This window comes from Leptidea sinapis, chromosome 10, assembly GCF_905404315.1.
Source record: "Leptidea sinapis chromosome 10, ilLepSina1.1, whole genome shotgun sequence".
Lineage (NCBI taxonomy): Eukaryota > Metazoa > Arthropoda > Insecta > Lepidoptera > Pieridae > Leptidea > Leptidea sinapis.
Window position 1 is genome coordinate 4,364,174 of NC_066274.1, and position 17,692 is coordinate 4,381,865.

The 17,692-nt window shown below is 36.9% G+C and overlaps 3 protein-coding genes and 1 pseudogene across 3 annotated transcripts; 2 read left to right on the forward strand and 2 right to left on the reverse strand.

Annotated features, from left to right (window-relative positions):
* Window positions 1-115: 115 nt before the first annotated feature.
* Window positions 116-1,957, forward strand: LOC126966633 (uncharacterized; annotated as a pseudogene).
* Window positions 1,958-2,181: 224 nt separating this feature from the next.
* Window positions 2,182-3,510, reverse strand: LOC126966540 (putative nuclease HARBI1). The gene is made up of 2 exons (XM_050810673.1): window positions 3,014-3,510; window positions 2,182-2,923 (listed from the first exon to the last, which is right to left on the reverse strand). The coding sequence occupies exons 1-2, from the start codon at window positions 3,278-3,280 to the stop codon at window positions 2,420-2,422; spliced, it is 771 nt and encodes a 256-aa protein (XP_050666630.1). The 5' UTR covers window positions 3,281-3,510; the 3' UTR covers window positions 2,182-2,419.
* Window positions 3,511-5,150: 1,640 nt separating this feature from the next.
* LOC126966525 (tRNA (cytosine(38)-C(5))-methyltransferase) lies at window positions 5,151-9,004 on the forward strand. Its single transcript, XM_050810655.1, has 3 exons — window positions 5,151-5,562; window positions 5,651-6,123; window positions 6,198-9,004. Exons 1-3 carry the CDS (start codon window positions 5,502-5,504, stop codon window positions 6,654-6,656), a joined length of 993 nt encoding a protein of 330 aa, XP_050666612.1. The 5' UTR covers window positions 5,151-5,501; the 3' UTR covers window positions 6,657-9,004.
* Window positions 6,260-9,988, reverse strand: LOC126966552 (protein JTB). The gene is made up of 5 exons (XM_050810688.1): window positions 9,783-9,988; window positions 9,553-9,704; window positions 8,240-8,333; window positions 7,971-8,119; window positions 6,260-7,877 (listed from the first exon to the last, which is right to left on the reverse strand). Exons 1-5 carry the CDS (start codon window positions 9,836-9,838, stop codon window positions 7,843-7,845), a joined length of 486 nt encoding a protein of 161 aa, XP_050666645.1. The 5' UTR covers window positions 9,839-9,988; the 3' UTR covers window positions 6,260-7,842.
* Between the last annotated feature and the right edge of the window lie 7,704 nt (window positions 9,989-17,692).

Below are 17,692 nucleotides of genomic sequence, written 5' to 3' on the forward strand. Positions count from 1 at the left end.
AGTTTGGTATTCATAGTTGTCAGTTTGAGGAATTCATGAGGTTCCTCGAATGAGTGTGATTCGAGGTAAAACTCATGAATTACGGCATCGTTTAGAGGAATGCTAACCTTATTATTGACGATTTTTTATCTGTGGCTTTCAACTTCTTGTGTCAACTGTCAAGTGATCAGTGAAGTGTTAAATGAAAGCGAACACATAAATAAACAAATATTAACGCAGCGTAATTCGAATTCCTTAAATGCACTTGAAAACAAAACCCATGTTTTGCGCAAAAAATACTGTAATATTTGTGAAGTGGGTGGCTTGGAGAAGAAAATATTTTGTTCGCTTCGCAGTATACAAGTGAATTCAATCGTGTGTTGTCCTTATTGAGCAATTATTTAAAATGACTGCAACTGGAAGACAGCTTTTCAATGAAGCCGAAAAGATTTGTCTGCAGGAGTTAGTGATCAAATACAAATTAAATTCGATAGCCACTATGGGGAGCGCAGTGGCTAAAAAAATCCCTGGCTTAGCCTAACAGAGGAGTACAATGCCATAGAAACGAATTCAAAAGTAAGTACTTACTGTAGTTGAAAATATATTTTATTCTATTATATTCACTTAAGGCAAACTTTACGAAACATTTGAGCAATTATTTCTTTATCACTTTATTTTTAGAGTACTGAAGCTCAACTTAAAAAATGTTGGGACCAGGCGTAAAAGTATGTTGGCCTTAGAGAAAAGGGAAAGGATGAGGACCGGTGGTGGTTCCTCTAATGCTTACATACCTAGTACCTGTACTGGAGGATGCTCTCGCTGAACCGACAGATGTGGAGTTGGCAGATGTAATCGACAGAGATAACATACCTTGTAGTCCACGTAAGTAACATTAAAGTACTTCTGGTACTTACTGCTTTAAGTTTATTGCCATTTGTGATTTTTTATGACTGTTTTTCTGTTTGGCAGTAATCTAAATTGATGATGTGATGTTGTTAGACATGTCATCTCAAGTACCAGCAGTTGAACATGTGTCAGAAAGAGGTAAAATAACCAACCTTTTTAAAATTATAAAAAATAATATTATGTTATTATATATTATGTTTATTGTTAAGTATTAATGTTATATGTAATTTTACAGAAAACATTATAAACACTCCTCCACATTTGACAGAGTCCCGGTTGACTGATTATAGTGCAGCTCCATCACAAGGTAGTTATAAAAATATTTTGTCAAAGTTTAAAATGAATGTACATTCAATTAAATTAAATAAATGTTATACCTGAACACATTATTATAGGCAAAATAGTTGCCATAATCAACCACTTAATTAATGTCTGACTGTTCATCACTGGTGTCTTTTCTTATTATTTGAAGATAGGGGATATAGAGCCTCAACTCACCATGCTGATTAAATACTGGTTGATGTGCTTAGATAACTTATTGCAACTCTTTACATTTATTATCAGTTGTTAGTGGTAGTGACTGGGTCGACAGTTTAACTTGTTCTCTATTGATGGTATGGTTAGAGAGACGGAGACCACAGGCCTATTGTTATTATTTAAAAAAAAATCAATAAATGTCTGAAATTGTTGTTTTACATTTACAATATAGGTCTTATTATATGATTTACATTTCAGAGTCAAGAAATATACGGACCAGAGTGATTCAAGAAGAATTTCATATCCGTCAACTAACATATGGAAAATCTCAGAAAAGGGAAGTGGAGCTGCATAAGCTCAGAATAGCTGAGAAGGAGTGGATGGTGAAGGCAGCAGAGGAGATTTTTCTCAAAGCCAAAACTGAGAGAGAAGCTGCAGAGGAACTTCTCCTCTGCAATAGAGCCAAAAGAGAAGAGGCTGAATTAAGTTTAAGAATATTTAAAAATAAAAAATTTTGAAAATTAATTTAGTATTAGGTTGTATGTATATATTTATTTCAATTCTATTGTGTAATAAAAAACTTTATTGCTTAGTATTCATTCATTTATAAATCATCCAAAAATTTAGTTGTGAACAGTATTTAACAAACTTATTAATAGAACAATAATAGTAAAGATTAATATTAAAATTTTCCTTAAAGTAACATATAAAAAAATGTATATATAAAAACATAATAAGATGTAGGTGTTAACTAAAATGTCTTGCTATAAATGCAGCCCTTATAGCACTACCTCGTGCTGTATCACCAGTGTGAGGTACTGGAACTACAGCAAGATTGGTTAAGGGTTCAATCATTTCTTGATTGGTCTCAATACTAATATTATGTAGCACAGCACATGCCACTATAATATTACATGTATTTGACAGATTATTTTGCAGTTTTCTATTCAAACATGCAAATTTTCTTTTCCATATCCATTAAACCTTTCTATAATATTTCTAGTACTGATATGGGCCTTATTATATTTGAATTCAGGTTGTGATTGTGGATTATGGACTAGTGTGTATACACTATAGGTTGTGATTGTGGATTATGGACTAGTGTGTTTACATACATGTATATGTATGGTGACTGTGCATAACCACTATCACCAATCAGTAAACCTGCAATTTCCCCTTCTTCAAATCTCATATAACACCTGCTATTATTAAATATTCTAGAGTCATGGACAGATCCAGGCCAGCGTGCTACGATATCATATATTTCCATCCGAGGGCCACATACTATTTGCACATTAATTGAAAACCAACCTTTACGATTGCGAAATACTTCGCCGTTTTGTCGGTTTGGATTTTTTATTGGAATATGGGTAAAATCAATGCATCCAATAACCCCAGGAAATCCAGCAACACGATGAAATTGAATCTTCACATTAGCTTGCTCAGGGACGTCAGGAAATTTAATGAAGCGCCTTATTTTTAAAGCTAAAGCTTTCGATACATTGGCCACAATCTTTGAAACGACTGATTGACTTATTTGGTGCAAGTCGCCGCAAACAATCTGTAAAAATACCGATTAAAGTAAAAATGTATACATACAAAGCTTTGTATTGCAATTTTATGAATGTAGACAAGTTATAAGAATACTTACTTGAAAGTTTCCAGTTGCGTAAAATCGTAAGGCTGCTAGCATTTGGATCACGGGTGGAATCGGCAATCCACGATTGCTGTCTCCAGTATTTTGGAAGAGCAGGGGTAACAAAAAGCTTGCCACAATATTTTTGGTGAAGCGGAATCTTATTCGAAATTCATTTTCATCATAAATTTCCATCGGATTTTCTGCATCTCGTAAATATCGTCGCGATAAGTAGTCGTAAGGACTATCGTACATATATTCAATAAAACTTTCGAAAGACATTATAAAAAATTAATGAAATAATGTCTTTTGTAGCTAACAATTACTTATAAACTTCCTCAAGGTAGATGGCGATCAACCTTACATTTGACAGTTGGTTCCTCGACTCAAACTCACCTCGAGTGAGGAAGGTGTTTGAGGTAAGGACAAAAATTACAACTGTGAATATGAAAACCCCTCAGTGAGGTTGAGTCGAGTCGAGGAAATCGTGAGTTTACGACTTAGAATATGGGTGTGAGTGACAGACTCACAGACGTTAACCGTAAATCGTACCTACCGCGTCCGTATCTCCCAAAAAAAAACAACGAACTTCTGACGCTTCCAAGTTTTCAACTGTCGACTGTCGCTTTTCTGACGTTAGTCATGTCAGAGTTCGAAAATAAAAACAGTGCTACTTGCATATTGTATAGAGTTGAGACGTACTAGGCAAAATGCAATACTAGGTATGACGGTGACTGTGACTCAAAAGTAACAGCGACAAATACCTGTTACAAAATACTAGCTGTTATTTTAATACTATCTGTGATAATATACTAGCTACTGTAGTGAGGCGTATATTTTTCGTGTTACTTGTTAGCGCCATCTATACATATTACATAGTACTTTATTTTGTGGTAACTTCGAATTTCAAAAGTTCTGTTTAGGTAAAGCTGTACAGACCTATATAGACCTTATTTTTATAGTTTTGATGTAATAAAAATAATCATTATACATTCGTATTCATTATGTTTCAATACTTCCTATGCTTAAACAGTGATCCTTACCTAGTACACAATTAAAATGTGCACTTAACATACGAATAATTCAACAATAAAGTAGAAATAAACATCATAAAAATATATTATTCAGTAGGTACTATCGAATTACCAATATAGGTTTTTTCTTTCGAAGAGGTGAGCCGTATTTTCCTGCTCGTAGGCACAATATAACTGTGAATAAATACGATTACGAAAAATGATATTAGAGACAGGGTCTTCCATTTGAAATTTACTTCAATATTTTAATTAGGAACCTACCTATGTTATCTTAACAATAGTATGTTAAATAAATGTATGAAAGTGATGTATCTATTATTTACAAATGTGTCTAAAAGAAAAATATTCAGTAAACAATAAAAGTAAACAGGGTTTTTCTTATCCCACATATTTTAAAAGAATAGTTGAACTATAACTATTTTATTACCTATTGAATTAAAAATAATATAACAGACCTGCAAATCACACAATTATAGCTGTATCAAAATACTGTTAAAAAATACCTACTAAATACTCCTAATTATTTGTTCAATAACAGGTATTACTCAAATATCAGTTGCTACTAAAATACTAGCTGTTATTAAATACTTGTTCAGTAACAGTTGTTACTAAAATACTAGTTGTTATCAAATACTTGTTTAGTAACAGTTGTTACTCAAATAACAGTCGTTACTAAAATACTAGGTGTTATAAAATACTAGTTGTTACAAAATACTCCTAATACTTGTCACTGTTATTTTTGATATCTTGTCACAGTGAGAACCGGTGATATTCTAATACCTGTGACGATAAATACGTCTCACCCCTAATATTGTACGAATCTTTTATCATTATGGCATAACACGAATTGCGCTCGAGGTCGTTAGAGTAAAAGTGTTCTGTGGTTCGAGGCATCGATCTTATAAATTTAAACAAGCTGCTGCTCCCAACGTGGCGGTCCACGAAAAAGTAGTAGAATATAGTGTCAATATTCTAAGTAATAGCCATATTTTACAGAATACCTTTGGGCTTTCTTTAAAGAAGAAAGAGGATGTAAAAACTACGTAATAAGAGGCGAAGGCTGCCTAAATAAAAATTGAAATTTAGTTTACTATGAAACGTCAAATGAATAATTTTGAAAAGTTCGAAATAGTAGGTACAGGTTGTAGTCATTATAGAATGAGGATTTGCGACGAAGTATAATCCGGCTAAGTTTGAAAGCGAACAGTTGCTTCGTTGTGAATTTTGGCTCTCCTTTTTTTTCCAAGATTATAGCCGTCATCTGTCAATGCACACAGAACACTGTCTTTTAATATTTTATTTGTTTAAAAATTTCGTTCCCAAAAGACCCAAAAGTATATACTTTATTTTTATCTATACACCTTAAACTTTATTTACTGTTGCTGCTTTTTTTAAGTGATTAAGCAATTAGCTTAACCGTAAAACTTTGTATCCATGTTTTGAAAAGTTAATTTATTTTATTATTGAATATGAAGCACAAAGTTTTAGAACTTTATAGTGGGATTGGGGGAATGCATTGTGCTTGGAAAGGTAACTTTTGCTCCTTTCTTTGTTAAACTGTAATTTAATCCTAAAAACTTATTAAAATACTTAGATTTTATTATGGATTCAATTTTAGATTCAGGACTTCAGGGTGAAATTATAGCAGCTGTTGACATAAATACAGTTGCAAATAGTGTTTATAAGAAAAATTTTCCAGAAATAAACCTAATTGCAAGGAATATTCAATCTATAACAGTAAAAGAAATAAATAAAATGGATGTAAATGTAATTTTAATGTCACCACCATGTCAACCATTCACTCGCAATGGCAAATATTTGGATGCAGAAGACAAAAGAGCAGACTCATTTCTTTATATATTAAGTATTTTACAAGAGTTATATACCATAGAATATATATTACTAGAGAATGTAAAAGGATTTGAATGTTCTAAAGTTAGAAATCTTTTCATAGAAAAATTAGTGGAGTGTAACTTTAAATATCAAGAATTCTTGTTATGTCCTTCAAAGGTAGGAATACCTAACTCAAGATTGAGATACTACTGCTTGGCTAGAAGGAGTTTTTGGGACTTCCCTACAACTGTTGAAATTGTATGTTATTTTCTTCTGAATTTTCATATTGTATATAATACCCACATACATAATGATGGTAATTCTTTTTTCAGAAATATGAATTGTCAGGCGAAGTTAAGGAACCTTTCCCTTTAAGAGAAATAATTGACTCAAATGAATTGGAATCATTTATTTTGCAAGATAAGTTTTTAAAATGGGGTAAAGTACTTGATATATGCAATAAAGAATCCAGAAGGTCGTGCTGTTTTACCAAAGCATATTCACATTACATTGATGGTACTGGATCTGTGTTTACTGAAGCAAGTTTAGATAAAGTAAAAGAATGTTATGAAGAGGCAAATAGATACCCACCTGGTAGTGCAGAATTCATTGAAAACTTAAGGTCTTTAAAACTAAGGCTATTTACACCAAAGGAAGTTTTAGCTATAATGGCTTTTCCCAATGATTATGAGTTTCCAGATAATATTACAAACAAACAATGTTATAGATTGTTAGGTAACAGTGTTAATGTTAAAGTAATAAGTGAATTATTGAAAATATTATTTTCATAACAAACAACTAATTTTATTCACCCTTCAAAACAGATTATATTGTTATATTAATATGGAGAGAGTCCAGACAAATATTAAAGATCTCGGAATAACATTGGATAGTAAGTTACATTTAGACAAACATACACAAAACATTGTGAATAAAGCTTTTAAAATGTATGGATTTATAATGCGGACCGGTACTAATTTCAATAGAGTTGCTACATATCTAAATTTGTATAAATCACTGGTTCGCTCACAACTCAAATATGCTGTTTGTATCTGCAATCCCCATTGTAATAAATATGTTAAGAGAATAGAAACTGTACCGAATTTTTTTTTACGAACGATGCACTATAAATGTACGGGAAGCTACCTTCCTTATGACCAGCTTCTTGAAAAATATAGTATACTTGACTTGCAGTCAAGGCGCAAACAACTTGAAGCTATGCTCTTATTTGATCTGTGCCATAATAAATACGACTGTATTTCTTTAACTCGTAAACTCTGTTACAAAATACCAGTTAGAAGTCATGTACGCAATAATCAAACACAAACTTTTTGCTACTATAAAATGTTGTACAAATTCTGGCGAGCGCTCACCACTATGGAGAATGACACACTCATATAATGCGTGCTTTGGCAATATTGAAATTTTTTCCACTCGTGTGGGCTCTTTCAAAAAGCTGGTCATGGATTATCTTAAGAAGAATATTACTATATTAGACTAAACCTGTAGAATAATAAGAATAAAACTAAACGAATATATTTTTTATATCTACACTTATATTCATACATGTAACTTTTGTAATTAAGTATTAATTAATAATTATGTGGTTGACATAGTGGGTAGCATGTATGTAGTATTACTGTATTATATTATTACTGATTTTTTTCTAAGCACTGCTTGCTACTGTTTGTTGACCCGAATAAATAAAATAAAAAATAAAACTGGCCGCTGCCTGTGACATTGTCCATGTGGACATGTATATTGCCTATATTATGTTGTCCAAACCTCTTGTTAACCAACCTTGTAAACCAACTAACTTGTTTGTATGCCAACTTACATAACTTCATAAAATGGAGCCTAAATGTTGCTCCAAATTATGCTGAAGGCATGAGTGAAAGTTTCATGAAAGTCTGCCGAGTAGTTCCAGAGATTAACATGTCCCATAAACTTTGTATTTTTGTGTGCAGCTTAGACTCCCTACCACCACCTACAATCGGTTTGTAATAAAATATCTGTAAAATGTACAGATGTGTTAACTATACAGTTTTACTATAATTTAATAAGATAGTAATATAAATATTGTAATAATTAAATTGATCCATTACTAAGAACTTGTCTTGCCCTCCTTTTTGCTCTATGATTTAAAACTCTCTTCCTTAACATAACAGATAATGATGAGACTGAACCAAGCAAAAATGACCAAATTGTAAATTTCCAAAATGCCTTTTCTTCTAAATAGGCAACCCTGTCACAGCTGAAAAATATGATTGTCATTAAAAGCTCTACATCAATTAAAACAACTAAAAATTATCATGGGTAGTGTTCTGTGGCTGCTAATTTTGCAACACACTCTACAAATGTCTTATATTAGTACCTTCTTGTGACAGTTTCCCCATTTTCACACTTCAATATTTCTTTAAAATTGGTGTGTATGCAAACACCAATACTTTTGCTCCTTATTTCAAATTCTGTAAGAAATAAACAATGATTTGACAATTATATTTCTATTGGGAATTAAGGATGTGATAGTTTAGATTATTTACTTTAACCTGCATTATTTGCATTACATACTTTATAACTATAGTTCTGTTCATGCATCTCGATGGAGCTTCTAGAAAGTTGGCAATTATATTTCTATCAAGAATAAAGATGTGATAGTTTAGATTGAAATTTTTTCATTTTTTATTTTTACTTGCATTATTTGTTATTATTGGTATTACATACTATATAACAAAGTTTTGTTCGTGCATCTCAATAGAGCTTCTAGAAAGTTAGCTATTTTTTAACAGTGGATCACCCTATCTATTGCTGCCAGCCTTACACTAACATTTAGAACAATGTTGAGCCATATATTACTTACAACTTGATAAAACTTGAGAATGAGATTATAAGTTTAAAACATTGTACAACAAAGTACTTCAATACTTGAATGACCAAGCTTTGGTGTATATAAATGTTTTGCTGTTGTTTAAAACGGGTTAAATATATGCCCAAAACATTTTTGATGGGACCTCAATATGTTTTTAGCTCCCAAAAACCAGTCGGTATTCAATTTCATCGCAATAGTTATTATTTTCTGAGAAATGATAATATATAACAAGAATTGCATCATAATTAAAATCATTATAATTTTATCAAACTTTTTGTTATTTTAGTGCTTACAAGAAAAAACTCATTAAGGATTTATTATAAGAAATAAGAAAATCATTTCTAAAGAAACTTCACAAGCTTGATTTTTCTAATAAAGTTGCTCAGTAAAGACTTAACTTGACCCAAACCAAAGATTATGATTGATAATGTAGTGAGACCTCACAGCAATACATATATAATGTACAATACAGATGTTCTTTCACAGTGGAATGAGCTTCTCTGTGCCATGTTTCTGGGATATAATAACATGGATAAGAAGCAGTAACCTTCATTAAAGCCAAATTTCCCTTGATTCCTCTGGTATTACTGTTGTATGTAGCACCGCCACCTACATACAACAGTATGATCACTTTACATGAAGTGATCAGCCAAACTAATTATCTGTTGCTTGAAACCAAAGTTTCAATCACTTTTAGACCTCTCTTGTACTACCAAAATGATTCATTTTAATTGTTAGAAATTATAAACTAAGAATTGCAACAAATGTAGTTCGGTCATTCGGTTCGGTCGGTTTTCAATAACAGGCAACAGCTATACCTGAACAAGGATGGCATTCACTAATAACAGTGTAGGGTTGACTGATCCAGCATGTTGAATTATTTTCAGTTGGAAAAGTCTTATTTTTCCGTTGACTTCCTGATAGTGTGTTGGCAAGTTGTGATTCTAAGATAAGAACAACAATTGTAAGCCTGCAATGAACATTAAATGTATGAGCATTGTCGAGAATTTCTTACTCATTGTTAAAAATAAGTAACAAAATCACTAACACTCCTAATGACACTGTGCCAAACAACATGCATTTCTTCGAACATGTTTCTATCATTGTAAAATCTTAAATGTACTAGGTATCTTACAATTTAGAAAAATATATATAAAAAATAATTTTCAAAATATATTCAATAAATAATTGAAATCTGAACGTGCCAACTACTTAACGTAGTGTAAACTATAATGTTGCTGTAATGCTGTAAAGTGTTGAAATTCTCTTTGACAACTACTAGTTACTACTCGGATCGGCGAATTCATATTTCGTAGAGTTTAAATTCTCTTTGGGGCGAATCATCAATGACACCTGGCTCAAACTTCAAATGTCGTTGGTGCAATGTACAGTGTACAAAAAAGTTAAAAAATAATTAGTTTTTAATTTTTTTAAACGTCTTATGCATATATATTATTAAATTACATACATGTATCGATTTCAGGTAGAAATTTGTAGTTGTCATTCGATTTATATGGAAATAAAAATAAATAGTATTCGTATTTTATTTATTTATATATCATATTTTTTTTTATTTATTTATTTACCATAGTAATCAAAAAGTTATATATTTTTTTTTTATCACGCTGAATCGTTACTTTCTTAAATTTCTACTATTTGAGATATTTTAAATCGCTATCATGGTTACTGCAAGAAAAAAAATATAAATAACTTCAAACAGCAAGAGAAAAACTCTAATTTTAAGAGCGCAAGGACACGTGTAATGGTAACTGCGATTAATATAAACTGTTACCCAAAAAAAAGATTAACCATGTTAATATTAAATGCTCTAATGGAGTAATTTAAAATTTAGTAATTATAATATTGTAAGTTAAGTGTGGCCATTTTATGTTTTGGACAATTATAGTGTTTGAATTAGTTAAAAAACCCTGTATGACTCAAACACTGTATTAGCGTAAAAAAACTTAAGTTTAAATAAGTTCTGGCGGCACAGTCGCGTCGCGTACGTATTACGTAACTGAAAACGGCCCCGTCGGAGGGGAGCGTACAAGCGAGGGGGTACAAGTTATTCTAATAACCTTAGAAGCAGGCGTCGCTTATGATTATGAATGACACCCCACCCCAATGCCACGGGGTGTGCTCTCCCTATCGACCACCTCATATGTGGTAGGGAAAATGTGCTAACCCAATTAGGACCTTCCCGTCGAGGGGCGAACTTGACCTGACTTAAGCGATGACTTCGAGGTCACCTTCTTTATAAGCTGGCCCTAGACAGTGGGCTTTAGCCGCAGCATCCTTTAACGGAGATCTTGTTGTCGTTCGACTCGCCAGTTTACTTCCTGTAAGTGCTCTACGAAGTCTTTCAAGTACGGAGTGATTTGCGACACTTAGTTTTCTTGCTCTACAACGGTCCTCAGATCAAAAGCAACACCCAGCGGAGACCGCAAATGTTAAGTAAGAAACACACATACAGAAAAATAAATTTCTCCACTTTGCTACCCTCAGGTAGTGGGCCAAATAAGTCCATAGTAGGAACTTCAAACCTTTGGGAGGGGACAGGTGTCTGCAGAAGACCAGCTTGTTTGAAGTTAGTTGTCGGCTTAAACTTCTGACACATTTCACAATTCTTTAGATATGTGAACACGTACTGACGCGTGTTTGAGAAATAGAACATTTCCTTGATCCGTTTTAGTGTGCGCTCCAAGCCCACTTCAGCGTGCATGGATTCTGGTACTAATTGGGGTTCTTCGGATTCACCAAACGGATCGAACCGAAAGAGGAATCTATTAAAAACATAATATCCCCGATCTGTTAAACGAGGCGGCATCACCGTCTTCGAATTCCGAAGTATCTTTACCATTTCAGGGTCTTCGAGTTGAGCAACTCGCACCTCTTCCTAGGTGTGATGAGGTAAATCGACGGAAACTAGACATATACCTATCACATGCTGGTTCTACCACGTCATTCCGGGGAGGGATACAGTCTGGATGGCTTGGATTGTCCGCCACCACATTAACTTTTCCCGGAGTGTATTTAATACAAATGTCTAATACCTAACTTGTAACGTAGCCTTATAGATCGTAAAAATAGTAATCGTGCATAATAACTGTAATAAGCGTATGCCGAAAGATTCGTTCTGACAAGAACATTTTATTTTATATAACGTAATATTAGCTCTGACAAGAACATTTTATTTTATATAACGTAATATTAGCTCTGATAAGAATCATTTCATAATGCTGTACAACAACTCATAGAATCATACAGATCACCAGTAGTCATCTCAGTGAAGTTTCAAGCATCGTACTTTCTCTCGACGATCGCAGACATACTCACGTGATCAGTCATATGCTCCGCGCTATACAATCGCACAGCAAGGCCGAGCGGACTCGACTGACGAGTGAAGCGTCGGGGGTTTTTTTTTTTGAGAGGAGGAAATACTGTTACGTATTTACGCCCCGGAACGGGGCGTAATATGTCGGACTCGAGTGTCCGCGTAAGCGGACGCCCCATACCGACTAAAACCTCCTCTGTGCTGTTAGCAGCCCTGGCTTTCACAGCGAAGTAGGACGTGGGCCGTGGAGGCCGTAAAGACTACGCAACAACAGTCGCGGGGTGTCTCCTAAGGAGACTGGAACCTCTGACCGGCTGTGTGCTTGTGGGAAGGAGAGAGAATGAAAATGAAGATGAAAGATGAAAAGGTGATAAGAACACACTCGCCGGCGAGTGTAGTGATGTTTTGTGTAATGTATGTAAGTGTGTATGTATGTGTTTATGATTGTATGTATGTAAGTTTGTATGTATGTAAGTAGTGTAAATGTTTGTGTGCATGTATGTTTGTGTTTGTGTCTGTTTGTGGAGTGTGTTTGTGATTGTGTAAGTGGTGTATGTCAGTCCGTGTGTGAGTGAGTGTAGTGAAACGATTACAGGACGAGGACTAACGTCTCGTCGGGTATCAAAACAATGTGTGGTGTATCTAGAGTGCGGGCCGCTGGCCATCGTCAGAGTAACGAGTACTAGTGGTTTGCGGTGGTTGACCGCGCCTACGCCTGCGAAGGCGGTGTGTGCGTGTCTGTGTCGGTGTTTGTGTGGGTGTCGCGTTCGCGATGGTGATGTCGTCATCCGGGTCTACCGTTACGTGACTGGGACGTCTTATTGGGTTGAGACTATGGTGAAGGGGGGTGTACCCGCATGCCTTCCTAACCAAGATGTTGGGATGGTTAGGCGCCTTGTCAAAGAAGCGTCGCGAGATCTCTTTAAAGTGTTGAGCTATCGTCGGAAGCTCTAGGTCGCGGTGAAGGTCAACGTTTCGGATGAACCACGGGGCTCCGGTTGCCATGCGCGTGAATTTATTTTGAACTACTTGCAAACGACGTAAGTAGCTCGGTCGGGTGTGCACGAAAACGACGCTTGCGTATGACAGTATGGGCCGTACGATGGTTTTGTACAGCGTCACTTTGTGTTTGAGCGGAAGTTTGCTTCGCCCACACACAAGTGGATAAAGGCGACTGAGGACAAATCGGGCTCTATTGCATACCGTATCAATATGTTTCTTGAAGTTCATATTGCTGTTGAACGTGACTCCTAAGTATTTGTAATCCTTCACCCACGGTATGGGTGTTTCATACAGTTTAATAACGTCGATCGGTTGTTTTTTAGCGCGGATGCTATTCGCGTTACCGAAGAGTACCGCTGCAGTCTTGGTGGGGTTCACTTCAATCCGCCATTTTCTGAAGCAGTTGCTTAGTTCATCGACGGCGGCTTGAAGCACTTTAATGTTCTTGCTCAAGGTTGAGCGGTTGGAGCCAAAGTAGAGTGCCGTATCGTCAGCGTACTGAGCGAGCTGGACACTCGGAAACTTGGGAATGTCGCTCGTGAAGAGCGAGAAAAGAGTGGGAGAGAGGACCGAACCCTGTGTCACGCCAGACCTGATGGGTCTGGGTGAGGATAGGGTGCCCTCTACTCGATATCGGAAGGAGCGATCAGTAAGGTAGGCTCGAATGATGCGCACGAGCCTGTCTGGCACTCCCAGTTGATACAGCTTGAATACTAAGCCGTTGTGCCATACCTTGTCGAAGGCCTTCGCGACATCGAAAAACACGGCTGCCGTGGTAGCGTGAAATTGACGCCGTATGAGAATGTACTCGGTGAGTTGGTGAGCCTGCTGGGGACACGAGTGAGCGGTTCTGAATCCGAACTGTATGTCGGGTATCAGGTTAAGCTCCGCGATGTAATGATTAAGACGCGCGAGAATTAATCTTTCGTAAAGTTTCCCGATCGAGTTAATTAAGCTAATAGGCCTAGGCGGATTAGCTTTAGGTTTATTGGGTTTTGGGATACCGATAACAATGGAATCCTTCCATTGTTCGGGGAACGCGCTATTAGACAATAGAATATTAAAAATGGTAATCAATAAAGTAATAAGAGTCGAGGGTAGGATTTTAAGAACCCTATTGTTTATAGTGTCGGGCCCCGGGGCCTTCTTGGAGTGAAGCTCCTTAATGATAAGCTGCACCTCTTCGTAAGAGGTGGGTTTTATTACATCGCCTGAAGGGCTCAGAGCGGAGCGACGTTCAACTTCACGATCAACTTCGTCAACGTGTGTCGGGTCGGCTGCTGCATTTGGAGAGCACTGACTCTTGAGACTATCGGCGAGGCATTCAGCCTTCTCATCGTCATCGAGCGCCGGCTGCAGTCCCGGTCTGTCCAGAGGAGGCATGACAGTGGGCGGCTCCTGTTTGAACGCGCGAGGCAGCTTCCAGAAAGCCACATGTGATGGCTTAAGGTTGCCGAGCAAGCGGTCCCAACGTTCGCCGCGGAGTTCCGCGATACGTTCCCGTACCACCCGCTGTAGGTAGCGGAGCGTGGCGCCTATTCTCGACCGACGGATACCTATCGTAAAGTCTAGTGGCTCTGTGCTTCTGTGTGAGTAGGTTCCTGACCTCTGGAGGCAGGTTTAGGCGATGCGGTTGCATCGTCGGAATCTGCCTGGAGCAGGCCTTGATCTTATTCTGTATATGTGACGTCACATGAGAGATAGCACTGTGAGCCGTGTCGACCGAGTCGATTACGTCCGGTATAAGGTCAAGGTCGTCGGACTTGATAGAGTCGAGATCCTTTTCCAGCCGTTGCCAGTCGATCACTGTTTTCGTCGGTGGTTGAAAGTTAACCGGTGGGCCTAGATTTAGGACGACGCCCCGGTGGTCTGACTCTAATTCGTGAAAAACCTCGATTGAATTTACATTGAGCGTTACGTTTTTAAGTAACGCAACGTCTAGAATGTCGGGTCGGTGCGCGACGTTATCCGGATAACGTGTTGGTTCGTCGGGTGCTATTACTGAAAAGTTCAGCGTGTCTGTCAGCGAATCTAATAAGATTCCGTTTCTGTTTGTGGCTCTACTGTTCCAGCTGGAGTGTTTGGCGTTAAAATACGTTATACGGAGCGTATGTGGTTAAACCCGTCCGCTTACGTGATTAGGCATCGCGAATGTTTTTATACTTTCGCCCTATATCGGTGAGGGCACGGAATATTTTGGCGTTGTCTGCCATAACTTGCAGGAGCGACGGCGGGTCGTCCCGGACAGCCTCGAGCCTGCTGGCCAGGGCTGTGATTTCATCTATGTCGAACAGCTCTGACAGCTCGAACATGAAGGCAAAGGCGCTGCCGCCTTGGTTGCCTGTTGCCGCGGACGCAGGCGCCGGTGGCACACTCAGCTCTCTAAGAAGAGATGTCAAGGCGCGGTGGTCCGCTACCTCTTTGGTCTCTAATTTGATAATAGATTGGTACGCCCTCGCCTGGAAGGAGAGCGTCTTTGGGATCCTATTTTTGATCACCAACCAGCGGCCTCGGTCTCCTATAAAAATAGGGGGCGGGCGCTCTTTTTACGGCTCACGGTGGTGAAGCCGTCCGTGTCCGACGCCACTCTCTCCGCTCTCGACGGTAGAGCGGTTTCCGGCTGGGCCGGTGAAGCACTGGAAGCCTGAGGGGCTTCCGTGCGGTCAGGAGTGACCGCGGAGACCTTAGGGGTCGCCTGCGCGTCAAAGTAAGCCTGAAGGACAGGCGGGCGGGCTGATCGGGTGATCACTTTTCTCGGCTTGACCGAGGCCACGGAACTAACAGTAACAGTAACTAGGAGATGTTGCCTAATTCCATTTTGGATTCCCCGTCGGAACCCGAAACGTCAGACGACGAGTTATAGTTTTTGGATTTCGCTTTGATAGCGGCATCCACTGTCTCGTTGATTGTTACTTTCATTAGCGGAGCGATCTTCTCCGTGAATAACCTATCTAGTAGGGCGCTTAGAAGGCCCTCGTCGGCAACCATTGGTGAAGCCATGGTAGTCATATTTATTACCTAGGTTGAGAAGCGTCGGGGGTCGATCGCTATATATGCAATTTTAATCAATGAGCAATAGCGTAGGTGCGGAATGCTCATTGACATCGTATGATCGAGCTTCGACGCGAGTTTACACAAACTGCGATAGCATTAGTTTTAGAGCGAGATAGAACACATAATATTATTCTCAATTCTTAGTGAATGAAACGTTTTACTAATGGTTAAAATGTAAGCTTTAGTATTGGTGTGTATTTTCTGAACTTGTAAATATTTTTTAAGTAACGATTGTAATTGGGTAACTAGTTTTAAGGATTTTGTATGTATATCGTGTAACTTTTTAATAAATCATATCTTCCATATATCTTCCACATATTCCTCACAGTCAAACAGTTGTTTTATTTAATCGCCAAACGCTCAGTCTCTAAAGGGTCAAAAGCCCATACAGCCAAGTCTTCATTTTTATTTTTCTATTCTTCACGTTACACAGCTTGTTCAAAGTCAAGCTAAGTATTTATATAATCTTCATCTTCAAACATAAATAGTACAATTTCCCATAAAAGTAGTATTTCGTGTTCTTCATGTTTCATTTTCTTCATATACATATAGGTTCGCATGAAAGGCCGAAGCCAAGTCTTTTATTGATAGTATTCTTGTTCCAATGAAGATCAAGCTTAGCCCGGGGTTCAATAATAAACTTTTATGATAGAATACTAAAATATAAATCTCATATACGTTATAAGAAATATATTATACATGAATTATAAGTAATAATGATGAATATTAGTTGAATATAATTATAAGATAATATGAAACTAATTTAAGGTATAACTACAAATATAATATTTACATTTATACATTAAAATTTACATTATAAACACAAGTCCAATAATAATTTATGGACGAATATGTTTTAAGTCTGTGTAAGGGATTGTGTCAAAAGCCAAACCGTATTTTAAAATTTCGCCTACCGTTGAAACTATAAATTTGTAAAGCGGCACGAAGCAGTCATAAGTTTTCAAGAACTGCTGAAGTGAGCGCGGGATGTCTTCAGCATTCTTATAAATATCCAAGAGGCAGTCTATCAATGTAAATCTTTGAAAATTATATTGGGGACAGCCAAAGAAATTGTGATCAAGAGTTTGGATGGATAAATTACAGAATTGACAAGTTGGAGAATCTAAAACAATGATCCTAAATAAATGAGCACCACTACGAGAATGTCCCAGATGTAACCGACAAATTGTGGTGTAAAATTTTCTGTGTAAGTATTTTTTCTTTTTAACAAACCAGGGAGGAGAGATTTTGTTTTTAATGTCGGCTAACGATTTGCCCTTTGTTTGAACAACTTGTTGCCAATAATTCTGAAAGTCTTGCAAGAATGTACCTTTAAAATGAGACAGTGCATCTGTGTGTGGTATGGGAATGTTCAAAGCAGTATGTATCTGATTACTATTCACAATAGATTTAGCAAGAGAATCAGCTAGTTCATTTCCTTCCACGCCTATGTGTGAAGGAGTCCAGAATAAAACAATATCTTTTGTTAGGGATAAGCATAGATATTTGTCTCTAATATTGTAAATGATGAAATTAGTTGTAGCATTACATTTAGGATATTGTAAAGC

Bases quoted from the DNA above. Each gene is read 5' to 3' on its own strand.
- LOC126966540 (XM_050810673.1), bottom strand. From the start codon at position 3,280: ATGTCTTTCGAAAGTTTTATTGAATATATGTACGATAGTCCTTACGAC. The intron at 2,924-3,013 runs GTAAGTATTCTT...GTATTTTTACAG, and splicing joins ACGCAACTGGAAACTTTCAA to ATTGTTTGCGGCGACTTGCA.
- LOC126966525 (XM_050810655.1), top strand. From the start codon at position 5,502: ATGAAGCACAAAGTTTTAGAACTTTATAGTGGGATTGGGGGAATGCAT. The intron at 5,563-5,650 runs GTAACTTTTGCT...ATTCAATTTTAG, and splicing joins AATGCATTGTGCTTGGAAAG to ATTCAGGACTTCAGGGTGAA. The intron at 6,124-6,197 runs GTATGTTATTTT...TTCTTTTTTCAG, and splicing joins TCCCTACAACTGTTGAAATT to AAATATGAATTGTCAGGCGA.
- LOC126966552 (XM_050810688.1), bottom strand. From the start codon at position 9,838: ATGATAGAAACATGTTCGAAGAAATGCATGTTGTTTGGCACAGTGTCA. The intron at 8,120-8,239 runs GTACTAATATAA...CATATTTTTCAG, and splicing joins GGGGAAACTGTCACAAGAAG to CTGTGACAGGGTTGCCTATT. The intron at 7,878-7,970 runs GTAATGGATCAA...TACATTTTACAG, and splicing joins GAGGGCAAGACAAGTTCTTA to ATATTTTATTACAAACCGAT.